The sequence below is a fragment of the Emys orbicularis genome, chromosome 8 (assembly GCF_028017835.1).
Source record: "Emys orbicularis isolate rEmyOrb1 chromosome 8, rEmyOrb1.hap1, whole genome shotgun sequence".
In the NCBI taxonomy this organism is placed as follows: domain Eukaryota; kingdom Metazoa; phylum Chordata; order Testudines; family Emydidae; genus Emys; species Emys orbicularis.
In genome coordinates this window covers 10,025,435-10,041,523 of record NC_088690.1, presented here as the reverse complement: position 1 = coordinate 10,041,523, position 16,089 = coordinate 10,025,435, and the positions used below count along the sequence as shown (strand labels likewise).

General features: G+C 45.3%; 1 protein-coding gene across 1 annotated transcript in view; it reads left to right on the top strand.

The window, feature by feature from the left end:
• Positions 1-16,089, top strand: part of FAF1 (Fas associated factor 1) — a 320,133-nt gene that overhangs the window by 2,793 nt on the left and 301,251 nt on the right. Inside the window, 1 exon segment of the mRNA XM_065409464.1 lies at positions 9,356-9,424. Coding sequence (XP_065265536.1) covers positions 9,356-9,424 — 69 coding nt within the window.

Sequence of the window (16,089 nt, the reverse complement as noted above, 5' to 3'; positions counted from 1 at the left end):
AGGGTGTCTGTTGGATTCATTGCTGCTCTTGATACCTGCTCCTGAGGGAATTCTGTGCCAAAAAATTATACACACAATATTTTAAAATTCTTCAAATTTTATTTGTCAATAAATGAATGTGGCTCCAGCATGGCAGTGGGGAGCACAGGGAACAGGCTGCATTGAGATGGGAGATCACCCTGAAGCCCCACCTCAAAGGGACTCGGCAGTGAGGCTGTACCTGACCCTGACACAGTGCAAGGGTTGGACCTGCCCCAGAAACACCCCTGGGGCCCTGCCCCTCTGCACCGGGTGCACCAGGTCTGGGTGGGCAGGCTCAGCCCAGCAGGATTCAAGTGTGGGGGGATCCAGGTGTGGGGTGAGAGATTTCTGTGTGGGGCAGTCTGGGTGTGGGCGGCTCAGTGGGAGATCTGGATGCAGAGGCTCATGGGGGGAGAAGGGGTTCCGGGTGCAGGGCCCATGGGACTCTGGAGGGGATCCAGGTGAAGGTGGTTGGGGCTCAGCGGGGGGGGGGGGGAGGGGGAGGGTCTGAGTGTGGGGAGATGGGTCTCGGCGGGGGGAGGGGGGATCTGGCTGGGTGTGGGGGGATCAGTGGGGCTTTATGGGGTGGGGATCCAGGTGCAGCTGGTTGGGGATCAGTGGGGTGGGGGTCTTGGTGTGGGGGGCTCATCAGAGGGGTCCAGGTGTAGGGGGGTAGGGCTTGTCAGGGTGAAGGTTCGATGGGCCTGCTTAACGGGGGAGCCCCAGCTGCTGCCGAGGGGATGCTGCATGCTGGGCTCCTGCTTCCCCCTGTGATTCCCCTAGCCCCTTTTCTTCTCCATTCCCCCCCCCCCCCCCCCCCGCTTACTCCCAGCCCCACCACAGGCACTCACTGTTGCACAGAAAAAAGGAAGGCTACCAGCACGCAGAAGGGGAGCATGGCTGGCACTAGGACCCAGGAGGCAGCTTTCAGCTGCAGAGTCAGCAGAGCCCAGACAGCCTCCTTCAGCTGGGCAGCTCTGAGCTTCCAGAAATGAGAGGGGGGCAGTGGCACGTAACTCTGTGTGCACCCCATGCCTCATCTCTGTTTGGAGGGGGCAATCCCCCCCCCCCCCCCACGTGCCTGCAGGGAAGCACAGGAATTCTGCAGGCGCTCAGTCATGCAGAATCCCCTCAGGAGTAGATACCCTGATAGCAGTTGTGGCCAGAAATGCTTTTCATTTTCTTGCTATTTGAAAACTGCCCTTTCTCTCGAACGCAGATTTAGCCACATTAATTTGCTTATTTTCCACCTCCAGACTGGGCTACCACAACATGCCCTAACTGGGTTTGACTGCAGAGTTCACACAGAAACTGCAATGGCTAATAACAAAGTGAACAACTTCCTAAATGGATCAAACAGGAGGTGGAGAGAGCACATTATAGTGCTACATGGTGCAGTTCACTGACTTCTATTTTATGTTTAGGGCGCTGCATTTTCAGTTTTAATTCTTTTTTTTTTTTTTTTTTCTGGGAATTTATCAGTGTTTATTACCACCACAACAAAAACAGGTGAAAATCAGTGCAAAAAAACTATTAATTTTTTGGGGTAAATATTGGGGTTCATTTTGGGGAACAGACTGGGGGGGGAGTATTCAGTAGATTAATGCTTTGAATTATGTTCATCAATGTGGTTTGCTGCAGAACAAAAACAGCACTCAAAACACGCCACCTCTGAGTTTAAGAAAACAATATATCTTTAATCCCCAAATAAAACTTTTCATTTGAATAAACAGTTTACTGTTGTAGACTTAGAACTATTAGCCGATAAATATTTACATTTAATAATTGGCCACACCATTTGCAGTGCATACACTCAACTTCATCTTTTTCTCTGTTTTTTTTTAAAACTTTTGAATACTTCCTTGTGTTCTGAAATGTATTCTGATACAGATTTCCATTTTCTTTCCATTTTAGTGTATCAAATCTTTAAACTGTTATCTGCTAACAGTTGAAACGGGTATGTGGAGGGCATCAGATTTATCAGTACATTCAGATGCGCACGCACTTCAGAGCTTGCGTGCGTGCCTGTTTGTTAATTGTGTTCTCTTCTAGACTAATACAGAGCCTTACTTCCACGGGCAGCTTTGCATGTACACACAGACTAATGTGTTGTCGTAATACCTAGATCTCATGCAATGGATTCCTCATAAAACAAGTTATTTTTTATATATTTGAATGATACAAAAATAGGGTGAAAATGAGAAAAAACTAAATAATACTTTTTGTAAAACCCGGGAATTTTTCAGTAAAAATTGGTTTAAACTGAAAATGAAGGGGCTTACCTATGTCAAATCCTTCGTGCTCCTGGTCCTGATCTATAAAGAAGCTAGTCCCCAGTTATCTCAGAAATGGTCTTTTTTTTCTGTGCCCCATCTTGACGGTTAGTCAGTGGGAACACTGTAATTGGTGGTGTTCAAGGTCAAAAGAGGTACAGAATGACCTTGTAACTATTTTCGCAGACCAACTTTTAAGTGATTTAACTCAAGACAGCAGCTGTACTCTCTTGGATCATCACATAAGCACCCATCAGTTTTCTCCTGCCCTTCTGCTTATTCCTGAATTGTCTTTCCTGATGCTGTACGCTGCATAACTTCCTCTCCACCCAAGTCTACTTATTTCCACAATCTCTCCAGCAATGACCCTGACTACCACCACATTAACCAAATAAAGAAGTAGACTCCCAATGTTATGCAGCTCTTTATTTAATTATTCTTCCCTATGATTTATGTTTTCATCTGAGCCTGCATTATCATGTCATATAAAATTTAAGATAATCTGGTCATGGTTAATGCTTTTGTTTCCTTGTAAAGTGCCACACACACCTACAGTGCCAAATGGAAACTTGGGTAATAGATGAATGGTGGCAGGTGGAGGAAAACCTTTCCAGGGGAATCTCTGACAGAAGCAAACTGGGTATTAGTAATCTCACAGGCTGTCTGTTCAGCTGGGGAGCAGTTCTGAAGTCTCACTTGGTGCAAGTCTAAATCAGAAGTTAAGCAAAACTACCCGTTTCATTGTTACATCAGTATTTATGTTACGGCCCTTCAAAAATGCTGTGTTGCTATTATAGACCGTGAAAACTCAATCTTAAGACTTCCAAAAGTGAGGTTCTACTTTGAAAAGTGACTTTGATCTTGTCTACATGGGGGCTTTAATATGCACTGAATTGTAGCGCACTGGCTAGTCTGCAGTAAATAAACTGTCATGGTAGCATACATACAGACAGCTATTTCCTGTTTCAATCTGTATAATTGTGTACACACAACAGGGACTTTGTGTGAAGTAAGTGTGTGGCATTCTGGGTGGGTATTCCACTGTCCTTTGCTTTGCAGCTGGGCTTGTGTATTCTGAGACTTTTCTCGTGACACATTGTGGGATATGCACTGGAAGCCAATGGTATTCTGAGACTTGGGGGGTCAAACTCCAAAACTCACATGATTCCACTCCTGCTGTCTGTTACTGCCATTTTGAGAGGAAACTGCCATTTTCAAACTGCTGCCAGACAGCGTGGAGAAAGCGATGCTTCCCACAGTGATGCTGACAATCGTGAATATGCAGAAACTGTTGGTGGGGCGGTGTTCTTTGAGTTCTCTGCACTGGGTGGCTTTGGTTTTGGATTTCAGCCACCATGCAACCAAGCACTTCCTGCAACAGTGGCTGTGCCAGGAGGAGGAGGAGGATATTGAGCAAGTGCTCCTGCACAAACTTTTCTTGGAGCAGCTTCGCACAGTGCAGTGCCATTTCTGGGCTTGGGAAAGAAGCAATGACTGGGAAAGGATTGTTCTATAGACCTGGGGTGGTTTCCAGTAGTGACACCAGAATTTTAGTCTGACAAAAGCAACTTTCCTACAGATCAGTGCTGAGCCCATCCCAAAGCTGTAGAGGCAGCATAGCAACATATGAGTTCCTATAACTGTTCAGAAACAAGTCGTCATCACCATCTGGAGGCCACTTCCGACTCACTGGTCAGTAGCTAGTTAATTTGGCGTGGATGGATTGACTGACCGGGGCCATTTGTGATACAGGTGTATGCTGTTATGAAAAAGTTACTGATGCAGCTTGTCATAAAGCTTGGCAGGAGGTTACTGATTACATTGCACAAATGGGGTTCCCAAATTGTTTTGGGGCAGTTGATGGGACCCATGTGCCCCCTGCACTCAAGGCCTCAGAGTTTATAAACAGGATGGGATTTTTCTCCATGGTGCATCATGGCCTGATTGGCAGGGTAACATGCATAAATGTAGAGGGGTCTGGAAACGTCCATGATGCTAGGAGCTTTTGATATTCATAGCTGCTTGCCTTAATGAATTATGGAAGATTTGCTCCAGGATCACTATGGACATTAATGGTGTTGAGATCACTCCTGTCAATCTGGGAGACCCATCCTATCTGCTTCCCTGGCTGTTGAAGCCGTCTATAGGGCACTTGGATAGACAAAAGGAGCTGTTTAACTATCGCCTGAGCAGTTGTAGGATGACAGTGGAGTGTGCATTTGGCAGGTTGAAGTGTAGATGGTGCTGTCTCATGACAAGGTTATAGGCTGCAAAGCACTACCTGCCTCAAATTATAGCTGCATGCTACTGGAGGTTTGGTTTTGATCCCTGACCTTCCTATGAAGGTTTCTGAGCTCTTCACTCTTGATGCAGCACTGCATAGCATCCCAGCTGTGACCCTCCCGGCCATCTACTTAGCAATGGATGTGAATGCATCTTTCAGTGCTTGTTGGTAAGCGCTACCTGCACACTTGCATCTCCTGAGATGATGAGGAGATCGAGGATCTCTACTTGGCTCCAAGCAGATGCATGCGGTATGGTGTAACGCTGCTATATTAATACTACTTTAATGCCAAAGTATGCAAATTCTTTTGAATTTGCATACTTTGGCATTAAAGTATGCTGGCATGCAGTATGCTGGCATGCAGTCCTGGCTGCATGCCAGCATTTAAACGGGGTGCTACATCCAGTCAGCTTGACCCTGGTACAGTGGAGAGCACACAGGTAAACAGACGGATTGGTCATGATGGCACGTAAAGCAGTGTGGAATGGCAGATGGAGGCCTGTCAAAATAGTGTGAAAGAGCATTGTGTACACATGAATGCTAGTCAGCACTAACTCCGTACATAGCGAACTCACTACACCTTGAGACTCTGTACAGGCTATACAGAGTTACTGTGCTTTAAGGATTTGCATCATGTAAGCAGGGCATTTCAATGTGCACGACTGCCCTATGTAAAAATGCCCCTACTTTATTTGACAGATTTTGCTTCCTTTGTGTATTCAGAGTTACATTTGTTCATTTTAGTGACTGTTTGTTACTTCCTCGTGTACTCCTGTTACCTGTATTGGCTAAACATCACTATGAGAAAATGAGTAGGATTCTATTCTGAATTGTATATCATCAACAGAACTGTTAAATACGTAAGTAAGTTTCAACTGCATGATAAACTCTGACCTCAGTTACTCCATGTGTGACAACTGTAGTCATAAATCCAAGAGCAACATTGGACCTGAAGTCTCTGTAGTGCTGGTAGAGACATTTGTCAGACCACAGCTTGACTTTCAGATGTCACCTGGCGTTTGCAGGGTTGACATTTAAAAAAAAATCACATTTTTACTTGTAAACTGACCAAATTTGATATTGTAGTTCAATGACTCATAAGCAGAATCCCAGAATGGAAAGAGACTTCAAAAGTGACAGAATAGAACTGAACTTCAATGGAATTTAGCAACATGTCATTTATAAGGTGCTGAGAAAACAGAAATTAGTCACTTTTTAATGTAAATAATTATCATTAGCACTTGATACTTTACAGTAGCCCAGGGAAGTACCTTGATAATTTTAAGTTGTATTTGACGGTTCAGGTTTTATACCAGATGTGGGCAAACTACGGCCCGCGGGCCACATCCAGCCCGTGGGACTGTCCTGCCCGGCCCCTGAGCTCCCGGCCAGGGAGCTTAGTCCCCGGCCCCGCCGCTGCACGGGCCGCACTCTGGCCCGCCGCTCCCGCTGGGCAGTGTGGGGAGCGCAGTTGGCTCTGGATGGGTGTTGTGGCTGCGAGCTCCTGCTGCTGGTAAGGGGGCGGAGAACGGAGGGTCCTGGGGTGCAGTCAGGGAGGAGGGGGTGGTTGGATGGGGGGCGGAGGTTCTCAGGGGATGGTCAGGGGATGGGGAACGGAGGGTTGGGCGTGGGAGTCCTGGGGGGGTCTGTCAGAGGGCGGGGATATGGATAGGGGTCAGGAGTGCAGTCAGGGGACAGAGAGCAGGGGGGGTTGGATAAGGGGGTGGGATCCCAGGGGACAGTTAGGGGTGGGGGATCCCGGGAGGGGGTGGTGAGGGGACGAGGAGCAGAGGGATGGGGGCGCGAGTCCCGGGGAGGGGTGCTGTGAGGGGGCGAGGGTGTGGATAGGGGTTGGGGCAGTCAGGGGACAGGAGCAGGGGGTTAGGGGGCGGGGGCCCCGGGAGGGGACAAGGAGGAGTGGGGGTTGGATGGGTTGGGGATTCTGAGGGGGCAGTCAGTGGCCGGGAAGTGGGAGGAGGCGGATGGGGGCGGGGGCCAGGCTGTTCGGGGAGGCACAGCCTTCCCTACCCGGCCCTCCATACAGTTGCGCAACCCCAATGTGGCCCTCGGGCCAAAAAGTTTGCCCAACCTTGTTTTACACCTAACTCTGAGTATCTGAACAGTGACTAGCTTGATTTTTTTTTTTTTAAATAGTCTTAAGTGGTGTGATTTCAGTATAGAAGCTTGAATGTCTTAAAAATCACACAATATTTTTTTATTGAGATGTTTGTCTTAATTACTGTAATTTCAACTGGAAAAGGTAAGTAAACAAACTTGTCCTCTCCTGTGATAGAACTACCAAGGACGACTTCTTTCTTGGGATTAGACCATTTTTAGAAGTGATTTAGATTTACAGTTGAATCTCAGAGTTATAAACACCAGAGTTACGAACTGACCGGTGACCTACATAACTCATTTGGAACCGGAAGTACATAATAAGGCAGCAGCAGAGACAAACAAACAAACAAAAAAGCAAATACAGTACAGTACTATGTTAAACATAAACTACTAAAAAAAATAAAGAGAAAGCAGCATTTTTTTCTGCATAGTAAAGTTTCAAAGCTTTATTAAGTCAATGTTCAGTTGTAAACTTTTGAAAGAACAACCATAACATTTTGTTCGGAGTTATGAACATTTCAGAGTTACGAACAACCTCCATTCCCAAGGTGTTTGTAACTCTGAGGTTCTACTGTAGTGTTTTAGAAGTGATGATGTTGGGCCTGACTTTGACTAGTGGGAGTTGTGAGTGCTTAACAGCTCTGGAAAATCAGGTCTCTTTATTTTAAGGTGTTTGTCTAACCTGCTCTTAAAAATCTCCAATGATGGAGATTCCATCACCTCCCTAGGCAATTTATTCCAGTGCTTAACCTCCCTGACAGTTGGGAAGTTTTTCCTAATGTCCAACCTAAACCTCCCTTGCTGCAATTTAAGCCCATTGCTTCTTGTCCTATCCTCAGAGGTTAAGAAGAACAATTTTTCTCCCTACTCCTTGTAACAACCTTTTGTGTACTTGAAAACTGTAATCTTGTTCCCTGTCAGTCTTCTCTTTTCCAGACTAAACAAACCCATTTTTTTCAGTCTTCCTCATAGGTCATGTTTTCTAGGCCTTTAATCATTTTTGTTGCTCTTCTCTGGACTTTCTCCAATTTGTCCACATCTTTCCTGAAATGTGGCGCCCAGAACTGGACACAATACTCAGAGTAGAGCGGAAGAATTACTTGTCGTTTCTTGCTTACAACACTCGTGCTAATACATGTATGTAGAAAGAGAGGCAAAACTAACTTGTGCTGGATTGTGATAAAGAGATTCATTCCAGAAAGAAATAATTGCGTAACAAAACTTTCACACTTCCCCCGCATGGAACACTTGTATGATAGACTGCGTTAAATAATGAATTAATCAGTTATTTGGCAATGTATGACGAGAAGCGACTTCTCAGTGGCAAAGCTGAGAGTGATACCCTACCTGTTTGGAAGTTGAACAGTTGAGAAAAATGTATGTATCTAAAAGCAAGTGGCATGCTGCATGTGGATTGTAAATAGAACAGAGCGCCTGCTTTGAATTGGGAGTTTGAGCGAAAATCTACAGTACCATTCCACTGTGAATTATTACCATCATTTAAAAAATATTTACTCTTAACCTGTTTTAAAGGGGACACTGTCAAGGTTATACAAATGGAGATACAGTATTTGTAAAGCTGTTTTTCTTTCTCCCCCCCTCCCCACCCCCCAACCACAAGTAAAATAATTCTCTCTAGCCTCACCGGCAAATCTATAATCTTCTCCAAGTGAAGGCTTCAGTGTAATGATAATCCCAAGATTCTGCTATAATACCCTATAATAAAAAATCATTAGGCATGGGTTCATTAGGCAAATTGTGTGGGTCTAGAAAGGTATAGTATAGGGACAGAGCAACATGGATATATATTTACCTAAATGAAGTACTTAAACCTTATACATTCAACTAGACCTACACCTCTACCCCGATATAACGCGACCTGATATAACACGAATTCGGATATAACGTGGTAAAGCAGTGCTCCAGAGGGGCGGGGCTGCGCACTCTGGTGGATCAAAGCAAGTTCGATATAACGCGGTTTCACCTATAACGCAGTAAGTTTGTTTGGCTCCCGAGAACAGCGTTATATCGAGGTAGAGGTGTATTTTTGAATAAGCTAAAGGAGTGTTAGTCAGTTTTTGTGATCAGAGGTCAGGAAGGATTTTTTTTTTTTTTCTCTTCATACTTCCTTGTCTAACAGTCAGATTGGTTGGTTAGTGTTTTTTGTTTTGCACAGGAGAATCTGCTTTTGTTTTTACTAAGAATTTAAAAAATGTTTTGAGTTGATATGGCAGAACTCTCCATCATAGGTTCTTGTATATTACTTGAATTATGGTAGTATCTGAGCATCTCGCAGTCCTTAAAGTATGTCTCCCCAGAACACTCCTGTGGCATAGGGAAGTACTGTTATCCCCATCTTTAACATGTGTGACTGAAGCACAGAGAGGCTAAGTGGTTTGCCCAGGGTCACACAAGACGGCTGTGGTGGAGCAGGGGCTTGAATCCAGGTTTCCCAAATCCTGCACTAGCCTCTGACATAAACTGTCCTTTTCCTCTTGTCATCACATGGTTCTAGGCTTCAAAGACCCATGCCTTGGCTTTGGCTGTACCCAGCTACTTAACCGTTAAAGAATTAATATTGATCTGAATTCTGTTTAAATCAACATTTCCCCCCTTCCCCCCCCATTTAATACTTCTTTTTTTTTTTTTTTCCTTTTAGGCATGTACCGGCATTGAAAATATTGATGAAGCTATTACGTTACTTGAACAAAATAACTGGGATTTAGTGGTAAGTATGTCTAAGAAAATGATTTTGTAGAACAAGTTCATATACTTGTTGGTACCGTCTAAGCAAAACTTGAATTGAATTTGTGACTTTTCCCCCCTGTTAAATACATAATTCATAGGAGAATTAACTACCTGTTGATTAGATCCAAGTTCAACTTTGTATGTATACAATAATTAAAGGTAACCTTTTAAAACGACAACTTGTAGATATAAGAATCTTCAAGGATTTAGTTAGTACCCATGAAAGAAATGGGAGGTAAACCACTTTCTTCAAATAAGCTATTTTTTGGATGGCTTAATTTTGCCACTGCAATTTTTTTGCTGCTGCTATTTATTTGTATTATAGTAGTGCCTACTGGATCAAGAATCAGCTCACCCTCCTCCCCCCTCCTCCCCCATCTTTTCCCTCCAGACTTGGTGGTGTCCAGACACTCTGTCCCAAGTGTCACAATCAATGTTGTAGCAAGACTCAGTGTGTGGATGAGACAAACATGGCAGTGGGCAGGCAGGCAGGCACCAGAAAAGTAAGCAAATCGAAGTGTATTAAGCAGAGATGTTGGCTCACTGCCTGCTTAGGTGTAGTGATCTGGTAGTACTCTGTAAATATTGTAGGAGAGGTTAGTCAAAAGGAGGAATTTGAAGGATGCTAAGATAGTGGCTCAGTGATGTTGTCAGGGAGGTTTTCCCATTCATGAGGCATGGCCTTTTGGTGTTTTTTCCCCTTGACTTTTCTCTGTCGCTGGTGACATTGATACCTTTCTCTTATAGATGCCATAGAACTGGAATAATATTGTGTTTTTTCTTAAAGTCAGGTAGGTCATTATGAAAATAAGATTTTAGGGAAGATTTTAAAGAAGTTAATTAAAAAAATTAAGTACTTAACAATTTGCCTTCTATAGAAGAATTGCACATTTGTAGTGAGTCTGTGAGGCAGCTACTGATCTGGATTCTCCATGTCCAGAAAAGCTGAGAAAAATGTAAAATGGAGCTATTAAGATATAGGGCTGTTGGTGGTTGTTGGGGGTTTTTAAGAGAATGAGGATAGGATAGCACATTTTGAAAACAAAATAGAGTAAAATAGCCAAACGTTGACATGTGCAAATAAAACAAAGTGGCCTTTCTTAATTAAACTTTACATTAAACATTTTAAGATTTTTGCCAAATGATCACTCCCCGTCCCCCTTCCCCCCAAACCCAATAGACAGCTGTTTCATATATCCAAGCAGGGTAATCAGAAATCTTTACATTGATTATTTTGTGCAATTAAAAATAGACACTGTGATAGGATGTTGTCATGACATCATGTCTCCTGTCTTGAAAGTAAATGTCTGTTTGCCTCACCATTTATGCAGCAGGAGGAGACTCCTATGCATTTTATTCAGGTAATAAATACTAAGTTTGATGCCAAAAAATAATTTAATGCATTTTCTTTCTATTACTTACAATTTGTAATTTTAGATGCTTAATTTAGGTATGGCTTTGAAAAATATATTTTTCCCTGCCCTAATTTTTTGCTGACCCGAAAAGAACACCACAAAACAAAACAAAAACCTTCCCCCACAAATTTAAAAGTATCTTCTCCCCTTATTGGTCCTTTTGGTCAGGTGCCAACCGGGTTATTTAAGCTTCTTAACCCTTTACAGGTAAAGAAGGAATTTTATGCTACCCTTAGCTGTATGTTTATAACAGATGCATTAACCATTTATCCTAAAGTCTGGATGTGGGAAAGGGGGACTGTAGTGTATTACAAGTGCTTGTGAGTCTGGCTGACAGAACTGTGATGAAGAATTATGAGGACAGCTAAGGAGATCAGTCTTATAACTGATCTTAACTTGATGGCGGGACATCCCAGGATGCAATGTCAGAGATGCAAGACTGAACAGAAAGGGGGAAGTGAATAGTTGAAGCTGTGAGGGCTCATAAAGTTACCTAGAAATAAAATTTATGGGGGAAAAGAGCTGATTCAGGAGACAGCCTTGAAGGAGACAGATGGAAAGTTGGAGCGGGAGGAAGATGAGCTAATAAAGGAGACCCTGAAGGAAAAATTGGAGAGGTAGGGTGAGAACAGGTATTTTTTTGAAGCAAAGTATGGGGGGGCGGGGAAGAGAGGTGGGCAGTATCCTGTGAAGGAGTGATAAGCTGTTTCTGAGCCAGTGCATGGGTCAAGAAGAGTGAGAATGGAGAAGAGGCCCGTGGACTTCAGTGGCAGTAGGTGATGGGTTACCTTTTGATGAGAGCAGTCTTGGTGGAGGGAAGGGAGTGAAAGCCAAATTGCAGTGTGCTAGTAGGGAATTGGAGGAGAGGAAATCAAGGTGGTGAGTGAGAGAGCATGTTTAAGAAGCTTGAAAGCGGAATGGAGAAGGGAAATGGGATGGTTACTAGAGGCAGGGTCAAATGTCAGGTTGTCAAGGGCAGGATTACTAGAGGATGTAAAAAGTGGAGATGAGATAAGGGGCGGGGTAGACTTATGAGTTAAGGCAGCAGTTCAGTTGTAATTAACAAGGAATATAGAATTAATTTGTAGTGTAGGAAGTCTGCCTGGTCCCTGAGCTTACTCCAGAGTTGCTCAGTGGCACTGGCGCAAGGTTAAGCTAGGTTTGAGGAACAATGGAATGAACAGGAGTGGCAAAGGAAAGAGGTGAGGGAGGAATTTAGAAAGTGGCTGTTTTCAGAAAAATGATGAAGGAAAATATAGCACCTTGTCACATGAGAAGGTTTTCCATCAGCTTTCATGAAAGGATTCTCTTGCCAGTTATGACTCTAGAAATAGAATCAGAGTTGTTACATAGGTCACTTCATGACCCAAAGGCAGCTCTGAGGCAGGTCTCCAAAATGTTCAGAGTTTCTTCCTCAACTATATAGTGCTAATGGGCAGCATCTAGAACTTCAGGAGCAGCCTTCTCTCCACAGTCTTGTGCTCAAAACTTATCACCTGGTGTGTTGTCAGGTGAACTTCAATAGGGTATCCAGAGAAATTCAAGTGTTTAAATAGGAAGCCAAGTGAGTCATGCAAGAATATGGACAATCTCTGCTCCAGGACACTCTTGCAACACTAAGAAATGCAAGTCAAGCAAACATAAGCCAAAGAAGTTCTAGTCTAAGGGCAGGAAGCTCATTTGGACTTAATTCAGGCTACCTTTTTTATCTTCGCTCCATTTCACCCTAAAGGTGTTATGTAGAGAGGAAACGAGGTGGATGACTCATGGCCACCTGTTTCCTCCTGAATTCTATGAGGCTATGATCATGAGTGTCCTGTACTCTGGGACACCAGCCAATGCAAGAAGAAAGCAAGGACTGAGAGTGAGGCTGAATGCAAAACGATCCCAAGATGGGAGTAGTCAAGTACTTCTTGGTAGAGGCCGAGAGAATTTAAATCAGAGTGGGTGGAACTAGCAAAGAGCAGATGCTTCAGAAAAATGTGAAGGCATTTTTACAGCTTTTCTAAAGATAAACAGGGTGACATCAGTGCTTTGGCTTCTGCATTGGTTAAATGGCTACCTTTTCGTGTCCAGATGGAGTTTAATATGTTTTATGAAGCCATAAATAGATAGTGCCCCCCTTTCTGTGCCATTCAGCTGCAGTTGCTAGTAGCAGAGGTGCTGGGACTGGAGTCTCTTTTGTATAAAAGAGAAGCTGGTGGCAAGGGTGGCCTCAGAGAGGCTCTCAACCTTTGAATTAGCCCATAGTCCAGAACAACCCATGGTTGTGTGTGTGGTGAGGTTTGTTTTTTGCTTTGTTTGCTTTTTAATGGGCATACTGCAAGGGTTATCTCTTGACACAAGCTTTTACAAGGGTCTTTTTGTGTGGTGAAGGATGGTATTTGTAAAATGGGCTACCATATGATTCGATTATTGCTGTTTGATTTTTGAGGAGCGGGGGGAGAAGCTTCTGATTTTTGTTAAGGCCTGTGATTTTAAATCCACTAAAATGCCACTGAGTGATTCCCGCAGTGGAGGGAATTATTCTTCTGTATTACGTAAGTGAACACTATTGAGTCCTGTATCTTTTAGACATTCAATCTTGATTTTAAAAATAAGTGATGATGAATTTAGTACTACACCTCTACCCCGATATAACGCTGTCCTCGGGAGCCAAAAATCTTACCGTGTTATAGGTGAAACCACATTATATCGAACCACCGGAGTGCGCAGCCCCGCCCCCCCGGAGCTCTTCTTTACCGTGTTATATCCGAATTTGTGTTATATCGGGTCGCGTTATATCGGGGTAGAGGTGTACTACTTTGAGAGCTTGCTCATGTCCATTCCATTGTAGGTGCGTGTACTTGCCACATGTACCAGTGCTGGAAGATTTTCCTCAGTGATATCTGTAGGGGACCAGCTCTGGTGCCCTCTGGAGTGGTGCGCGTATGCACTGGTATAAGGGGCGCTACCGGCCCCTTCCCTCCCTCAGTTCCTTCTTACCGCCAGTGTTAGTGCTGGAATGCTCTCCTTGTTCTAGCAAGTGGTTCTCTTTCAGTGGTTCTTGGAAATTTTCTTATGTAAATAGTTGCAGTTAAAATAGTTAACAGTTCCTAATAGTGTTAGTATATTTTAGTTATTTGTAGTTCCCCGAGGAACTTAGCCCAGGGACGGGGCATGCCCTGCTCCCCACACTTCAAGTTGTGCGATTGCTGTAAGAAGCCCGTGCCAATCAGCGATCCACATCTTAGTTGTTTGAAGTGTCTGGGTGAGTCCCACATTTATGAAAAGTGCCGTATTTGCAAGGGATTCAAGCCCCAGACCAAAAAGGAGAGAGAGACATTAGGCTCTGCGCACTCCTCGTGGAGTCAGTTCTTGCACTGGCCGTGGCGCTGGCACATTTGGACTCGGTGCCGAGTACTTCGGCATTGACAAAAAGTACGCCCCCGGTACTGACTTCCTCCTGACACCGATTCTTGTCACTGGTACCGGCCCAAAGACACAAAAAGCACGCCAGGAGAGGGCGCTCCCAGGGGTCCCGTAAGGGTAAGGGAGAAGAGGAGCCTAGACCAAGTTGGACCATCTCGCTGTTACCGGAGCATAGCCACACGGCAGCCTCGCCTATTGGGCCTAGTCCGCCCCGCGACATGCCTCCTACGCCAGGGAGTGGTAGAGATACACAGTACCTCATGGTGCTATCCACCCCAGAAGCCTTTCAAGGGGCAAAAGACATCTTCCTCTTCCTGATGTCGCTTTATCCTCGGGAAGAGAGGCCTAAGGATCCGTTTCTAGGGGAAAGCCCTCTATGGCACCCCTGCAGAAGTCACCCCCACGGCCCTGTACTCCGGCCTACTCACCAGGACTGTGCCAACGATCTCCAGAGCTGCGTCTTGAATCACAGACCTGTGGCCACCTGGTGGGTTCCCGACACTGATCACTGAACTCCATGCACCGATCTCCGGGATCCAGACATCAGCCACCAGATCTGTGGTACCGGGCCACAGAGGCATGCTGCCAGTCCCTGGAATTCCGGCAGCAGTCACCTGAAAGGTGCCGCTCCCTGGTTCCCACCAGAGCATCCTTGACACTCTCTGGAGTCTTGGCGCCGGTTTTCGGAGCAATGCCGGTTGCCAGAGCCCGGATGCCGGTTGCTGGCATCTCAATGCCAGTCTCCGGAGCGTCATAGACGATGGCCGCGCTCCCAGTCACTGGAGCCTGCACACAGTTCCTGAAGTGGGTGGCATTGTTCTCTGAATTATTACCCGGCCTATGAGCAGCGCTGCTGGTCGCTGGATAGGTGGCCTGGCTCATTGGGGTCCCAATACCACTCCCTGATTGGCAGGCATGAGACCGGCAGACGTAGTGGGGAAGCCTACCCTATGGTGGTGCCACCGTGGTCACCAGAGGAAGACCATTCCTCCTGGGGCTCTGAGAGTGAGGAGTTGATGGCCACCAGCGATCAACCATCACCTGCATAGCCAGCAAGATTTTCCCAGAGCCAACCTGCAAGCATGTGGCCACAGGGTCAGTGGCCTGGGCCCTGGCAAATCTATAATCCATGGGTAAGGCTAAGATTTTGTCATGGATATTTTTAGTAAAAGTCACGGACAGGTCACGGGCAATATATAACAATATAAGGCAGTGGTTTTCAACCTGCGGCTCAATGCAGGCTGCTTGCGGCCCAATTAGCACAGAGCTGTGGCTCATGTGACATCCTCAGGGCCATACAGGTAGTATTGGATGCGGCCCACATAGCACATTGTGGGTCACATATCTGAACATTTCCAAAGGGTCCCTCATCTCCAGGATGGCCCTACAGCGTCCTTTGACTCTGCAGACACGGCAGCACGATCCATCGCAACATCTGTGGTCATGCGCCGTGCATTCTGGCTCCATCTCTCTGGGTTCCCAAGGGCGGTCCAGGCAACAGTTGATGACTTATCCTTCAAGGGTCAAAAACTATTTGCAGGCAAAACGGATGTGTTTTTACACACCCTAAAGGATTCAAGGGCGACCTTAAAAACCCTGGGCATCTAAGTATCTGCGACCAAAAAGAAACAAGGCAAGTTTTATAACCAGAGATTCCGGTCTACGCCATCCTCTCAGCCCCAAAGACCGTTTGACCAACGGCATAAACAGAGACAGAACAGATGTCGACAGAACCAAGATCAGCCTTCGACATCTCAACAATCCACCTCATTTTGAAGGTGTGGTCGAAGGCAAAAGACCTTTACACTCTCTGACTTCG